The 15525-nt window shown below is 45.2% G+C and overlaps 1 protein-coding gene across 1 annotated transcript in view; it reads right to left on the reverse strand.

Annotated features, from left to right (window-relative positions):
* The window catches only part of bmpr1bb (bone morphogenetic protein receptor type 1Bb), a 111670-nt gene that overhangs the window by 21706 nt on the left and 74439 nt on the right, over nucleotides 1-15525 (reverse strand). The window contains exon 4 of the mRNA XM_014130059.3: nucleotides 10911-11205. Within this exon, the coding sequence (XP_013985534.1) occupies nucleotides 10911-10998 (88 nt within the window). The 5' untranslated portion in view covers nucleotides 10999-11205. The remainder of the gene's footprint in view (nucleotides 1-10910; nucleotides 11206-15525) is intronic.

Raw genomic sequence — 15525 nt, forward strand, 5'->3', positions numbered from 1 at the left:
GCCAACATTTTAGTCATTTAAAATGAATGTTGTAACACAACAAAATGTGGAAAAAGTCAAGGGATATCAATACTTTCTGAAGGCATTGTACATACCAGTACTGTTTTCATTATAGGTGTTCTCTGCAGACTTTCCTGGAAATTTCTTACCAAGGCAGATTGGCCTAACCAAAACCCCAAACTCTCACGAAACAGACACAGTAATAAGGATTGAATACAAACACCTTAAGAGTATTTCTCTCTTTCTGACACACACACACACACACACACACACACACACACCACACACACACACACACACAAACAAACTTTTGTTGTGTCAGCCGCCGGGCGTTGCCAAGGTCACCCTGAAACCTGATCCCCATCCCCTAAACATTCCAAAGGCTGTTCCTCTAACGAGATACACACAGACCCACACTTCATACTGTATTACACACATACACACTGACAAACACACACACTTGCTGACACAAACACTCACACATGAACACACACAAAGTTTTACTAGCAAATGTACAGTTTTTGATGACATTTTTTGGTACATTTTTTATTTTTATTTTTTACCCCCTTTTTCTCCCCAATTTCATCATATCCAATTGGTAGTTACAATCTCATCCCATCGCTGCAACTCCCATATGGACTCGGGAGAGGCGAAGGTCGAGAGCCATGTGTCCTCCAAAACACAACCCCACCAGCCGCACCAATGTGTCGGAGGAAACACCGTACACCTGGCGACCGTGTCAGCGTGCATGTGCCCGGCCCACCACAGGAGTCGCTAGAGCGCGATGGGACAAGGACATCCCGGTCGGCCAAACCCTCCCCTAAACCGGACGACGATGGGCCAATTGTGCGTCGCCCTTCTAACTCAAGCCAACAACTCTGTCTAACTTGTATACGTTATAAGTTAATAAGGCTCAATTAGTCCTTCCATGAACGTTAACTCAACATGAGGGAGATGTTACAGAGAGAGAGAAAGAGAGTGAAAGTGAACAAGACAGAGAGAGGAGAGAGAGAGAGAGAGAGAAAGAGAGGGGACAGATACAGAGAAGGAAAGAAAGAAAGAGAGGCATAAATTCCTCCAGGTGTCCAGAGTAAATCACCTCCTCAAAGGAGCCATCTTCCCGTACGTCTCCTGAATGCCCTCTGACCTTGTGGGGATCACCAACGCACCGCTGAGCTGCCACGCTGTCATACATCATCCCCTGTCCCTCACCCTTCAACCCCCCTCACCCCCTCTTAACCCCTCTTAAGCCCTCTTAACCCGCATTGGCTTCAAAGAATCCTGTCACACTACACACACACACACAGGGGCCCGATGGTATGACAGGCAAATCGAACCCGGCCCTCGTATCAATCATCCATCCTTCACCGTGACTAGTCTGCTCGACCCCCACCTACTCCTTCCCCATCATGAGAGGCTCTGTTTCCCCCTGCCTGATGCCTGATACCCATCCAGACTGGAGAGGAGGAGAGCAACTGATCCACATCGTGGACCCTCACCAATCTGTTCTGTGTGTGACCAGGGCCTGACCATAGAGATGTTATGCTGGGGGCGCCCGCCTCCTGTCCTCCTGTGGAAATAATGCCCCAGCAGATTTATGGGGCGCACATCAAGGGAGCCCCTCCGACTTGTGGCCCTAGACACACATTGTGCCCCCCTGAGAAACCTCTTACTCTCATCCCCTCTTCTCCGGCCCAGGCCTACGAATCACACCAAGCCCGACCTGTCAGGGCTTAAAGGATGATTTAGCACAGAGAGAGGGAAAACCTTCCACATGTCTAGAGAGAGGAGAACCCCAGAGCCATGCTATCTCCACAACAAATTACCCTTTCAAACAGGGAATGGACAGGGAACAGACATTTGTAATTGTCTAACTGATTGCAATTTCTTTCAAAACTGTAAAGTTGTGGCCATACATGTATTAACGCACTGGTGGTGTGATAAGGACTATGTTGGTGTGATACTAGGACTCTGTGCAGGTCTTGCTGGCTAGCTCCATCAGCATGCATCGTGACAGTTGTTCCCATGATGGCAGATCAAAGCTTCACCTCTCAGTATGCAGACTGAATAGTCTGTCACCCGCAGGGCACTTTGCATGTACGTGTGAATTCATCTCAGGGATGTTTTCCATTTCCCATTCAAAACAAAACTGGAAAACAGGCCGCTTATCACACAGGACACCTGTAGCCAGAGGTCGGGACACACACATCTCTGCTCTCTCTCCCTGTCGTGGACAGAATCGCATGCACACACAAGCATATACACACTCACGCATGATCACACACCAACTCATTTACTTGAGCTGTTTGATTCATCTGATGACTAGTGAGTTCCAGTAAGGCTCTATCTGATAAGAGGACTGTAAAGCACGGTGGACGGCTGGTCAACAAAGTGCCAGCCTGTGTCTCGGTTCCCCGGCGATGTGTCACTGTGCCGGTAACCATGTTAACAGTAACAGTCCCTACAGAAGCAGGCTATATCAGACTAATCCTGAATACCTGGGTCTGGATCGAATCGATTGGGATCCAGTGGTGCCAGATATCGTTGGACCACTGCCCAAACCAGATCAGTCTATCATCTCTGGATGAAAAAAGAACTGCAAACCACCGTTGAATGCGAATTAGGATACAATATTCCATATTGATGCGTTGACATTAGACGTTAGTGAAAGGTGACGTTTCTCTGACAGATATGGAAGGAACGAAAGGTGTGACAGAAGTGTGTAGGTTTGCCTGATTTCAACTGAACACGCGCAGAGGAGCTGAGAGGATCCAGACACCTCTCCCTGTCCGTCTCCTGTTCAGTGACAAGCCAAACCTCAGCCTAGGCTGCAGCCTCTGCCGTCTGTCTGTCTTCCAACACCATGTTTAGACACAGAGCGCACCGTGGACCCACTAACTCCTCTACAGCCCCCTCTGCCAAACCATCTCTCACACACGCACAGGCATACAGTGACGCACACACACACACGGACTGCCAGACAAACACACACGCTTCCAAAATAACAAACTAAAAAAGACATGTGAAAGCACGTACACAGGCGCGAACAAACACAGGCACACACACTCACAAGGTAACCAAGACAAAGCCCCAGGGTTTCATAGCAGGCCAGCATCAGCCCCACCTGCTCTGTGTCTATCAGCTTGTGGGCTGTGTGGGATGTGTGTGTGTGTGCGCGAGGTCACAGCCACCAGCTTAACACACATCTCACTAAACTTTGATTCGGTCTGTATAAATCTCCGAAGAGATATATCTCTGAAGAGATCATAACATATTCCCCATCTCACTCATTCTATCCCGGTTCCCACACTGTCAACCCTCATCTTCTCTCTATCCTGAGCCCACTGCTCTCAAGGGTGTCTGTTACATACATTAGACTGTGATCAAGACAAGAACCCTACCTTCACCCAAACATCCCCCTCCCTCAATACTTCCTCCAAAACCACAGGTGCAGCCTTAAGCCTCCCTTTCCCTCGCTCCAAACTTCACACCCCCCTAAAAGTCCCCCCCGGCCCACTGCCCTCTGTGGTTACCAGTCTCATGCAGTCCCACTGCTGGAGCAGAACATCTGTCCTGGGATCAGGTTCTGTTTGGGGAACATGATCCACATCCTGTCAGGAAGCAGCCTGGGACCTGCTACTGCTGCTGGGCTTCTGTATCCTGCTCTATCCCCTGCTACACTTACAGTAGGCCTTCGTTCAATCACTGATGCCACAAGACTTTACCTAAACTGAATAATCCCAAAGAAAATGCCATCCTATAACACCGAAGCAATTACACTGAAATAGCATCTCTGTAGGAAATGGTATTTCACAAGAGACTGCAATCAAAAGAGGTTTTCAACATATAGTCACTTATCATCTGTGTCTGTACTGTAGAAAAGAAAGGAGAAAAGCTCAATGTTATAGAGCGACGTGTTGCCATGGTGTTTTCCTCCCAGATAGTACAGTACGGAAGGTGAGATCCGGGACAAGGAGAGGGTGAGCTGACCTCGTTTACATTGTTGAGTCTAGATCATGATAAAGCCAGTCGTTTTGCCCTGCTTGTGGCCTTGCGGCATCTCCACACCACCTTGAATGTTACATGCTACAGTATGTTATGTTTATCTGAAATGGATATCATGTTTAAGTGACATCGAAGTGTGGCCGTGTCTTTCACTAACTGGCTTTCACTCCTATCCTGCATGGCGCCAGAAGACTCAAGGACTTTCAGCAGCCATGTCACACATACTATGGAACGAAATAGGCCTAAATGCAACGAGTAGTAGAAAAGAGTCAATTGTGTAAGTTGTAACCTCACACTATATGGTGTATGGCCTATTCAGAAAAGATGTATGCATTGTTACTGCATGTCAATCTATTCTTTGGGAACTTTGCATCAGTCTAAACAACAGGTGGCGAATTAACCACACTGTGAAGATTCACGAGTTACCTCCCATGTGTGTTATCCTCATTTAGAGAACCATGCCTGATCTGTCCCAGCAGCACCGGGGAGAGGGCTGAGGGGGAGAGGGCTAGAAGAGAGAGAACAGACTGTGAGAGATGGCGCGAGAGAGAAAGAGTGGACTGGGAGAAAGAGAGGATTGGGAGAGAGAGGGCCAGTCATAAACCTAGCACACAACTCTGTCTCGCTGACCAACCAGAACCATGTCTTCGTTCACTCTACCCACTAAAACAGCAGTTTGGGTCGGCAGGCTGAGCTTAAAACATGAGTGGGAAACGAGAAGCAGGCTGGTCTCCTGTCCTCCCAGCACGGCCGGCTTGTCTCTCTGTCTATGTGAGCTTTCTCTGTGCTTCATGGGAGAACTGATGCCCACAGTGTGACTGCTGTAAGGTTTTCACTATGTTAAATCAGCTAGACAGACAGACTTCAGTTTAAAATAGTCCATTATGCTGTGAAGTCAAGTGATATACTGTGTAGATGTCTCCGTTGACATAAGTCTACCATACTGATCATCAGCCAAAGTATTTTGAGACAAACCGTGAAAGCTGCCTTCAAATGGGCACTACAGCCTTTTGTGTCTGGCCTTGATCCTTTACAAACACCGCAGCCCCCAAATCTCTGCACTTTATCGGTCCACAGTGCATATCAAAATCAGAAGCATAGCAGGACCATTCTGTCCATGCCAGACGATCCTGGACCATTCCAAGGTGTTTAGTGGCTTACAGTATTCGCCATTCAAGGCCATCAATGCATCTGATTCTTTTCTGGTTGTTTAAATGATGTTCTGTAGGCACAATACATAGAGTGTATTTTGTCCTCCCGGACTCACATTCATTTAGAACTATAAGATAATAGGGTTAGCGCCCTCAAATGGAATGGGTTGGCTGGTTACCTATAATCACCACATGTTTTTAATGCGCAGTTCGTTAGCAGCCAAATAGCATCTGGAATGAACACACCAAAATGATGCTTGATTTAGTTATCTTTTATACGAGGGGAAGCGTAGCCTAGTGGTTAGAGCATTGGACTAGTAACCGAAAGGTTGCAATCCCCGAGCTGACAAGGTAAAAATCTGTCGTTCTGCCCCTGAACAAGGCAGTTAACCCACTGTTCCTAGGCCGTCATTGAAAATAAGAATTTGTTCTTAACTGACTTGCCTAGTTAAATTAAAAAAATTCAAACCTAGTTCAAGTGAACAGAGAAAGAGGCAGTGATTTAACAGACTGTGGTTAAACCTTTGCCACCCCAAAATGGACAACATTTTCTGTTGGCCCATGGACTATAAGGAGAGCTTATAGTCCATGTTGTCCATTTTGGGGTGGCAAAGGTTTGATGGCATTGAATTGATGTGATAACCTGATATGATACAACTTGATATGATAACCTCTCCGAAAAAGTATCTTTCTATGTTTTTCTTACCTTTATATATCTTGTTGTATGGGAGTCTATGCAATAGAATGTTCACAGGCTGATGAAAGTAAGTTGAGGCAAGTTGGAATGTTCACATGCTCATTAAAAATGACTATAATCGGGAACCCGAGTGGCGCAGCGGTGTAAGACACCGCTTTAGGTGTCCCTACAGACCTTGGTTCGATACTAGGCTGTGTCACAACGGGCCGTGACCGGGAGTCCCATAGGGCGTTGCACAATTGCCCCAGCGTTGTCCGGGTTTGGCTGGGGGTGCTTTACTTGGCTCATTGGGCTCTAGTGACTCCTTGTGGCGGGCTGGGTGCCTGCAGGCTGACTTCGGTCATCAGTTGAACAGTGTTTTCTCCGACACATTGGTGCAGCTGGCTTCCAGGTTAAGCGGGCGTTGTGAACCTGGGTCAGTAGTGATGCCTCAAGCGCTGCGATGCAGTGCCTCAGACCGCTGCACCACTTGGGAGGCCTTTGTTTTTTTTATTTTACTGGACTGATGGTCATGTCTCAGCAGAGGGAGGGCGTGTTGAAGTGAAGAAGTGGGTTTCATTTGATTTCTAAAAGTGCTGAATAAAAACAGTGCTGTAGTTCTGGTCATTGTCTCTGAATGTACTGAAACTGTCTTTAAGGACCATGATTAAATCATTGCAATCAGTGATTGGTATAGAAGGAGACTGGAGGCCCTTCATGGCAAAATCACTGATATCAAATTACTTAGCAAATGGTTCAAAATCCTCTCCTATACACGGTCGCTTGAAAAAATTGAACAGTGAGCTTTGTTTGGCCATTTTCCTTGTTTTTCCTAGTTAAGTTGACTAGTGAGTCTTAGCTAGCTAGCTAATGGTGAGTGGCCTACACAGTGTAGGATAGCTACTGTTTACTGCAGATGGTATCAGTGCGAAGTGACACATGCCAGAATCCGCACATTATTATGAAATTGATAAACTGATTGTTGTTGGGGTTTTAAAAAAAATAAATGTTATACTTTTTTCCTGGTAAACAATCAAGCATAATTAAAATTCATTTCATAGGCCTAAATTAAATAAAATCTAGTTCTGTACATGAAATCAATGTAAGATGTCCTTGAGTGTCCTAAAAGGCATCTGAAAAAAAAAGGATTATTTTTATTGTCAAAATATATCCCTGTCGTTTTCTCACCTCATCCCTACTGCTTGCTATAAATTCTATCTGATTGTGTATGCATGTTTAGGCCAGTGCTTGACTTGGACTGAAATAGGTGCCGGTACTCATTTTTGGTGCCATTTATATTTAAATGCAGGAACTCCTCAATACTTTTTAGCTAATATTCTATAGAAGGTGCAGGGACTCAAGCAGAAGAACATTTGAGGTGCCGGTACTCAGTTCCAGTGAGTTCATGCCCAAATCAAGCACTGCGTTAGGTAAAAAGACATATAAAAAATACAGTACATTCGGAAAGTATTCAGACCCCTTGACCTTTTCCATATTTTGTTACCCTACAGCCTTATTCTATAATTGAATAAATAAAAATGTTCCTCATCAATCTACACACAATACCCCATAATGACAAAGTGAAGAGGTTTTTGGAAATGTTTGTGAAATGTTTTAGAAATGTTTAAAAAATAAAAAACAAATATTTACATAAGTATTCAGACCCTTTGCTATGAGACTCGAAATTGAGTTCAGATGCATCCTGTTTCCATTGATCACCCTTGAGATGTTGCTACAACTTGACTGGAGTCTGCCTATGGTTAATTCAATTGATTGGACATGATTTGGAAAGGCACACACCTGTCAAAGGTCCCACAGTTGACAATGCATGTCAGAGCAAAGACCAAGCAATGAGGTAGAAGGAATTGTCCGTAGAGTTCCGAGACAATTGTATTGAGGCACAAATCTGTGGAAGGGTACCACATTTTTTTTGCAGCATTGAAGGTCCAAGAACACAGTGGTCTCCATCATTCTTAAATGGAAGAAGTTTGGAACCACCAATACTCTTCCTAGAGCTGGCCGCCCAGCCAAACTGAGCAATCAGGGGAAGAGGGCCTTGATCAGGGAGGTGACCAAGAGCTCGATGGTCACTCTGACAGAGCTCCAGAGTTCCTCTGTGGAGATGGGAGAACCCTCCAGAAGGACAACCATCTCTGCAACACTCCACCAATCAGGCCTTTATGGTAGAGTGGCCAGACAGAAGCCACTCATCAGTAAAAGGCACATGACAGACCACTTGGAGTTTGCCAAAAGGCACCTAAAGGACTCTCAGACCATGAGAAACAAGATTCTCTGGTCTGATGAAACCAAGATTGAGGTCTTTGACCTGAATACCAAGCGTCACATCTGGAGGAAACCTGGCACCATCCCTACGGTGAAGCATGCTGGTAGCAGCATCGTGCTGTGGGGATGTTTTTTAGTGGCAGGGACTGGGAGACTAGTCAGGATCGAGGGAATGATGAACGGAGCAAAGTACAGAGAGATCCTTGATGAAAACCTGCTCCAGAGCACTCAGGACCTCAGACTGGGGCAAAGGTTCACCTTCCAACAGGACAACGACCCTAAGCACTAGGCAAGACAACACATATGTTTTATAATGAATGTTATCAGATCTTCAACCAAAACCTAATATTAGATAAAGGGAACCTGAGTGAACAAATAACACGACAATTACATACTTATTTCATTTATTTAATAAACAAAGTTATGCAACACCCAACGCCCCTGTGTGAAAAAGTAATTGCCCCCGTACATTCAATAACTGGTTGTTCCACCTTTAGCTGCAATTTCTCCAACCAAACGCTTCCTTTAGTTGTTGATCAGTCTCTCACGCTGCCGTGGATACATTTTGGCCCACTCGTCCATGCAGAACTGCTTTAACTCAACACATTTTGTGGGTTTTCAAGCATGAACTGCTCATTTCAAGTCCTGCCACAACATCTCAATTGGGATTAGGTCTGGACTTTGACTAGACCATTCCAAAACTTCAAATGTGTTGCTTTTTAGCCATTTTCATGTAGACTTGATTGTGTATTTTGGATCATTGTCTTGCTGCATGACACAACTGCGCTTCAAGCTTCAGCATACAGACGGATGGCCTGACATTCTCCTGTAAAATTCTCGGATACAGAGCAGAATTAATGGTTCCTTCTATTAAGGCAAGTCGTCCAGGTCCTGAGGCAGCAAAGCATCCCCAAACCATCACACTACCACCACCATGGTGGACTGTTGGTATAAGGTTCTCACTGTGGAATGCATTCTTTGGTTTTCGCCAGGAATAATGGGAGAGACTGTATCATTTTTTGGGGTCATTTGTAAACTCAGGTTCCCTATCTAATACTGGGTTTTGGTTGAAGATCTAATAACATTCACTATCAAAAATATGCAAAAATAGAGAAAATCAGAAATACTTTTTCACAGCACTGTAAAAATGTTAATACATTTACCCACCCTGTATTCAAGAGCATGTTGTTTCAACCAATGGCGAGCATAACACAAAAGCCTTACACAATGTAAAATAGATTCTAAGCTACAACAAATTTGAGTTTATGAGCTTTTAAATAAATAATTGACGTTAAAGGTTCATATTTTTTTTAATGATGATTTACATTTGACACTTTAGTAATTTATCTATAATAAAATAGTTTCACAAACCTGTTTGTACGCTTATAAATTATATCAATTTCAACCATTTATCTTCTCCAGTGATGAAGACATGGATGTCTCATGGTATGGTGAGGTACGCAAAATCGGTCAACTGTTGAATGTTTTGGCATTCAGGTCCAAAAATTATTTTCTGATCCCTTCTTTAATGGGAAAATATGTATGGAAGGTTTCGTTCAAATCGAAAGGGGTTCTGTCAAAAAGTGATTGAATTCAAATACATTTACCCCAAAGACAAACTCAATGAACCAAGATAGTCACAGCTATTTTAGAGGTGAGGGGGGTGCGTGCGTGTGTATGTGTTCCTCTGGGAGTGGGAGATTAGTTTTACAGCTTGTCGCCCAACTGTGTTCCTAACAAGTGTGTGACAACTGAGCACTTCTGCACAGGTCAAACCTGTCTCAAAATCAAACACCATGGAAAATGGAAAAACAACAGCAGTTATGGCTAAATAAAACAAGACCTTCCCATACAAAAGATACCAGCTATAGTATAATGGAAGTTTATGCATATGTAAACTAGGTTTTCTTAAAATGATTGACACTTGTTGCTCGGTGCAAACATCCATGATTAACTCCACATAATCAATCTCTTTCTCTCAGTTGAGAGCCTTTGAAACAGGGCAGATGATAAAGAGAGGAATCTTCCCCAGCCGAGCCTCCAGCCGTGGATCCCCTGCAGTCCATCACAAAGCTTATGGGACACCATGACACTGTCGCCATTCATTGTAAATGACAACTGGCTGTCCATCTTAAAACAATTCAAAACATGAGCAGAGGGAGGGGGAGGGGGAGGGGGCAGGACGGGGGACGAGGGACGGGGCAGATGACTGCTCACATGCTAGACCCGGTGGAGATCATAATAGCTTTGCCCCATCATAAATACCGCTGGGCAAAAAATAGACCCACCACCAACCTCCCAGTGAGTCTCTGCTCCTCACCCCAACAATACACGCAGTAAACCTGCCTGCAGTTTGAGCCTTTGCTCAAAGTGACTAAAACTACAGTACTCAGCCACTAGGCTAGGTAAGCATCACAAAAAGAGGATAAGTTATTAACGACCCAGGTAGATGAACAGAAGAAGATAGAGAATATATTGGTTTATCGGGGCGGTTTTCAGCTCAAAACCCACCTTTCACATGCCCAGAGCCTACTTTGGGTCCAGACACATAGTTTAAGAAACCCTGCTCTAAGCATTAGATATACTATATAAAGTCTTGGCAGCACAACAAATATGCGTTTTGATATATCATTTGTGAAAACCACCAGCAGACAATCAGATACAGTACTAAAATCTAATTAAATATAGACCATGCTGAAGTTTCTTCGAAATCAGTCCCAGAGTCCATCAACAGAGAAAGATGGACAGAGTCCCGTAGTACAGAGAGAGATATAGTCCAGTATTAAGCTACTCACCATTAGTCCCCGGGCTCAGTGAAGCCAGTCCAGTCACCAGCAGTACAGTCCTCCATGCCCATCCCCACGGCAACCACACCACCATCATCCTGATGTACTGTACAACCGCACGCAAAATCCCTGAGACGCTAGCTGGCACCACGGCTGCACCCGGCGCTACACTGAGAAGGTGTGTGTGTGCGAGTGTGTGCCTCTTCGTGAGTAAGTGCTAGTCCCCCTCTCTCTTCTCTGCGATCTCAGGAACTCCCCACCACACACAGCCACCCAGCAGCCTCCAGCGCTACACAGTGACAGCCTGAGAGATAGAGAGAGAGAGAGAGAGAGAGAGATGGAGAGGAGGAGGGAAGGAGGGTGTTACTCAGTTGCTCTGCTGTTTGGTCAGCCTTTTCTCTGAACACCTCGTGGGGCGAACAACAAAAGAACAGCTGAGCCTGCCTGGACCCCACACACACACACACATATGAACACATACACTCGCCGCTCAAAAAGGAAGACATTGGCAGGGCCAGCCCCCCCCCCCCACACACACACACACACACACACACACACACACACACACACACACACACACACACACACACAGAGAGAGAGAGAGGATGAGAGGGAAGTAAGATTGTTCCTCATAGATGTGCATTAGAGAAGTCTGGTTGCCAGAACTCATCCACGAGCATGATTCAAAGTAATGTGTTGTCGCTACTTCATCCACTGTGGGAAGTGCAGATGGATGAATCTCTACTCTGGTTGGTCCATATCCAGATTGACATACCATCATGCTGTTCCTGTATCATACGGGGGTATACGGTATTACCGGCAGTGCACACAAGGGGCGCTATATCTTTCCAAACAAAAAAAAAACATTTAAAAAAACTATAACATTTACACACAAAACAAATTTAGGCAGCAGGGATCTTGATTTTGGAATTGAACTCTTTACCGCCCAAGCCTAATCTCTACAAATCTCTGAGGTTTAGGACAGTAATTGCCCTCCTGCTTGTGTGACAGCTCATCATAGACCAGTTACAGAGCAGAATGCAAAGTGTGAAAGAAACACACGTGGCCGGCCAGCCACACACACACCACACACACACACACACACACACACACACACACACACACACACACACACACACACACACACACACACACACACACACACACACACACACACACACACACACACACACACACACACACACACACACACACACACACACACACACACATTCATACATACTCACTTACTCACAAAAGCTCTTCACACGTCAGGTGATTACCGCCCACACCTCCGGGCAGCAACACGCCTCCTCTCTCTCACTAATCCACCCGAACACACACAACCTCCCAATTTGGCCAAATTCCATCAGGCAGCACAAGACTTTCTGTGGGTTACAACCTTAAGAGGATTAGTCTAGCTATTACCAAGATTACATCAAGTTTGCTAGAGTGCCCCTCAAAACAGTTAGCGGTGATGTGATGGTGCAACAGGACAGAATGCCATACGATGCCATTCTAAAGCGTGATTTGGTGGAGGGCGCGTGTTTACCCAAAAAAGAAAAGAAATGAATGGCCCAAATGGTGGGGTGAGGGGTCACCCAAATAAAGACAATAACAACGGCCAATTAGTGGTTAAAGGAAAATCAACAATGTGAAAGTGGAAATAAACAACCAACCAAATGGGATCCTGTTCTTCCACACCTGTTGTGCCTCCATAAGGACCAGCACCCTGAATCCACTTCTCTCCCAGCCAGGATAGGAGACAGGACAAGAGGCCAGTAGACAGGGTCTATAGTCTGGGGCTCTTTCCCTGGAAGGCTGTATGTCTGTCTGTCACTCCTGATTTGCACCGTGCTCTGGATTAAATGTGATAAGTCTACCTTCCCTGGAGCATGAGTGCATGAGGAGAGATGTGAACGGGTCAGCGCATCTCACACACCCCCTCGGAGCTGCATCAAACGCCCAGCATGGTTTCCCCCTGTCCTGCTCAAGCAGCCGCGAAGACCTAGAGAGATGGGGGGGGGGGGGGGGGGGGGCACAGCTGGTGGGGATGGTTGGTGGGGGTCTGGTCAGGCAGATAAAGGGGTTGTGGAAGTGGGGGGTGGGCTAGCAGGGGGGGGGGGGGGGATTGAAATGTGGTTAAATTAACCCTTTCTATCCTTCCCGCCTTTCACTAAGCCAAAAGTCGCCTTGATTCCTCCTTTGAGCTCCAAACCGCAGATCTACTTTTCAAGTCTTGTTACATACAGCCCCGTCTGTTGCTAAGGTTTCCTAAAGGCGTCAGCATGATTCAGTTCAGTTGACAGCTAGCCGAAGTCGGCTAGGCGAACCGAATGAGTGTAAAAACTCGAAAAAAACAGCACTGTTTGTCCATTTTGGGACGCTGTAGCCAGTATACACTTCCTCAAAATAGTCAAAATTAATCTAAGATAACTCAAGAAATATGTCATTCATTTTGACATTTTTGCTGAGGAGATACATTTTACATCTAACTAAGATGTTTGGTGCAGTATTTCATGAAAATGAGTCTTCTCTCACTGAATGACAGCAAAGACTTTATTGAAGAATCCCTACAGTTGACCAATCACGGACGAAGGGGCGTAGACTTCGGCTCCCGAATATCGGCTGGCCTCGAGAAAAAAATGTGTGTCCCTGAACGGCGAAAAAAAACCCTCAACAAAGTCCAACATCATCAAAAAACGTCACAAAATATCATCATCATAATATATGCACAAACTCTTCCAAAACGGTTTCGGCTGGTGGGGCCCGAAGCATGCGGACGTCTTAAGAAGAACAATCAGTCAGCACCTTGACGGTTTCAGAAAACCACACTGCTATTAGCTGTGTTTGTTTGGACGTGCAAAGCACCTGCATACAACAGCATGACTCATTTGGCTGGTACTTGGTGTCTTTGTTGGTTATCACTACCACCCACAAATATGTTCTTAGAGAACACTTGTAAAAAATATATATATTAGCAGTAATGTGGCATGAAAAGGAAAACGTTGAGGCAAAACACCTTTCATCATACTGCAAGAGGAATGGTGAAGAATAACCACAGAAACCTCACCACTAAGATGTGAAACAAAAAGCTGTGACAACAACACAGATGATGGAATTACAATGGGCCAGCGAAGGTATGCCTGTCATGAGCAATGTTCCGCCGACGGCCACACTGACCCCAGGCTCTGTGAGAAATGGAGAGAGCGCAGCGGTTAAACCTGATGTCAGAGAATCTTGGCTAGAGGGCCATTTATTACCGTGGCAACACAGCTGCCTGGAGCAGGGAGCGCAATCAGGGTGCAGGGATAGAGAGGAGCGTGACATCACGTTCATCCCTGGGCCAGACAGTGAGACGTACTTCCTCCCTCTGTGGAGCGCTCATCAACTTCATCCTCATTTCACATTGAGAACACTGACATCTTCCTTATTGTGAGCCAGCTCCCACCTCCCTCCCTCACACAGACTCCTGGTTTCTCTATAGAGATATTAGCCATTAACTATCTTGTCAGTTAGCTGGCAGGCAAAATAAGGACAATTAAATGTGGTAGCCAGGTTTGTGGAATACGTTTGTTACACAGCAAACCAATACTGTTACATTTTTGTTATAAAACGTATCCACCTGCTTTGGCAATTCAACACAATAGCCATGACAGAAGCAGCAGCATCAGCGTATGGCCCAACACTATAAATCACTACGTGTGAATCCCATTTGAATGTGACCCCTCCATGCACATACTCAGTGGTTTGGTTCCTTGGAGAGTCCAGAGGAGCTGCTGCATTCTCTCTAGCCCACAGCTCTCCTCTCTAGCAGAGTCTCATCCAGAATGAGAAGAAAGAAAGAGCCTTATGAATATGCAAGAGCCACACAATGGGACAGCTCAGAGATTCTGCTCCGATTCCAGCTTTGAAGTCCCGAAGAATGCTGAGTGAGAAGAAAGAAAAGAAAAACTTTATTCAAGAAAAGTAAAAGACTGTCACAGCAAGGCTCTCTCTCTCTCTGTGAGGGAGGGAAGACATGGGGAGCTGCTGAAAGCACAGGCTCACAATCATTTATATTGCTGCAGATGAGAAGGGATAAGGCTCCTCCACAAACCCATTTAACAAGATAACAATGTTAGCTGGACTTAATTCTGAGATTCTGCCTTTACCCATTATGAAAGATAAACACAATTGAGTTGAAAACACAAAGGGAACGAGAAACAAGGTCTTAGTATACAGAAGGACAGCAACGTCAACGTCAAATACAATTCAAGAAACTGGTTTTGGGAAGGCAATTATGCTAAATGTAAACTACCATGTCCTGTATCATTTAAGTATCAGTTAGAAGATACATCTACGTGCAAATGTTCACAATGCAAGTCAATAATGACAGAGTGATTCATTTATGAGCCAAAGCTCAAAATATGAAGATCTCTCTGGTCTAAATGAAGTGATGATACCTGGTGTATGATCCATGTGTCAGTTTATTGCATAATTGCGTTAAGACTTCCATGCAGATGCATCATTTATAAGTAAGTGGAATGTGTAGTGGGCGTTGACTGACTGACAGACAGGGGCCCAGGCCCAAACTGTTCCTGTGAGCTGAATGCCTGCAGTCCTACACTAAGCTGTATAAACG

This window comes from Salmo salar, chromosome 01 (genome assembly GCF_965601325.2).
Source record: "Salmo salar chromosome 01, fSalSal1, whole genome shotgun sequence".
NCBI classification, from domain to species: Eukaryota; Metazoa; Chordata; class Actinopteri; order Salmoniformes; family Salmonidae; genus Salmo; species Salmo salar.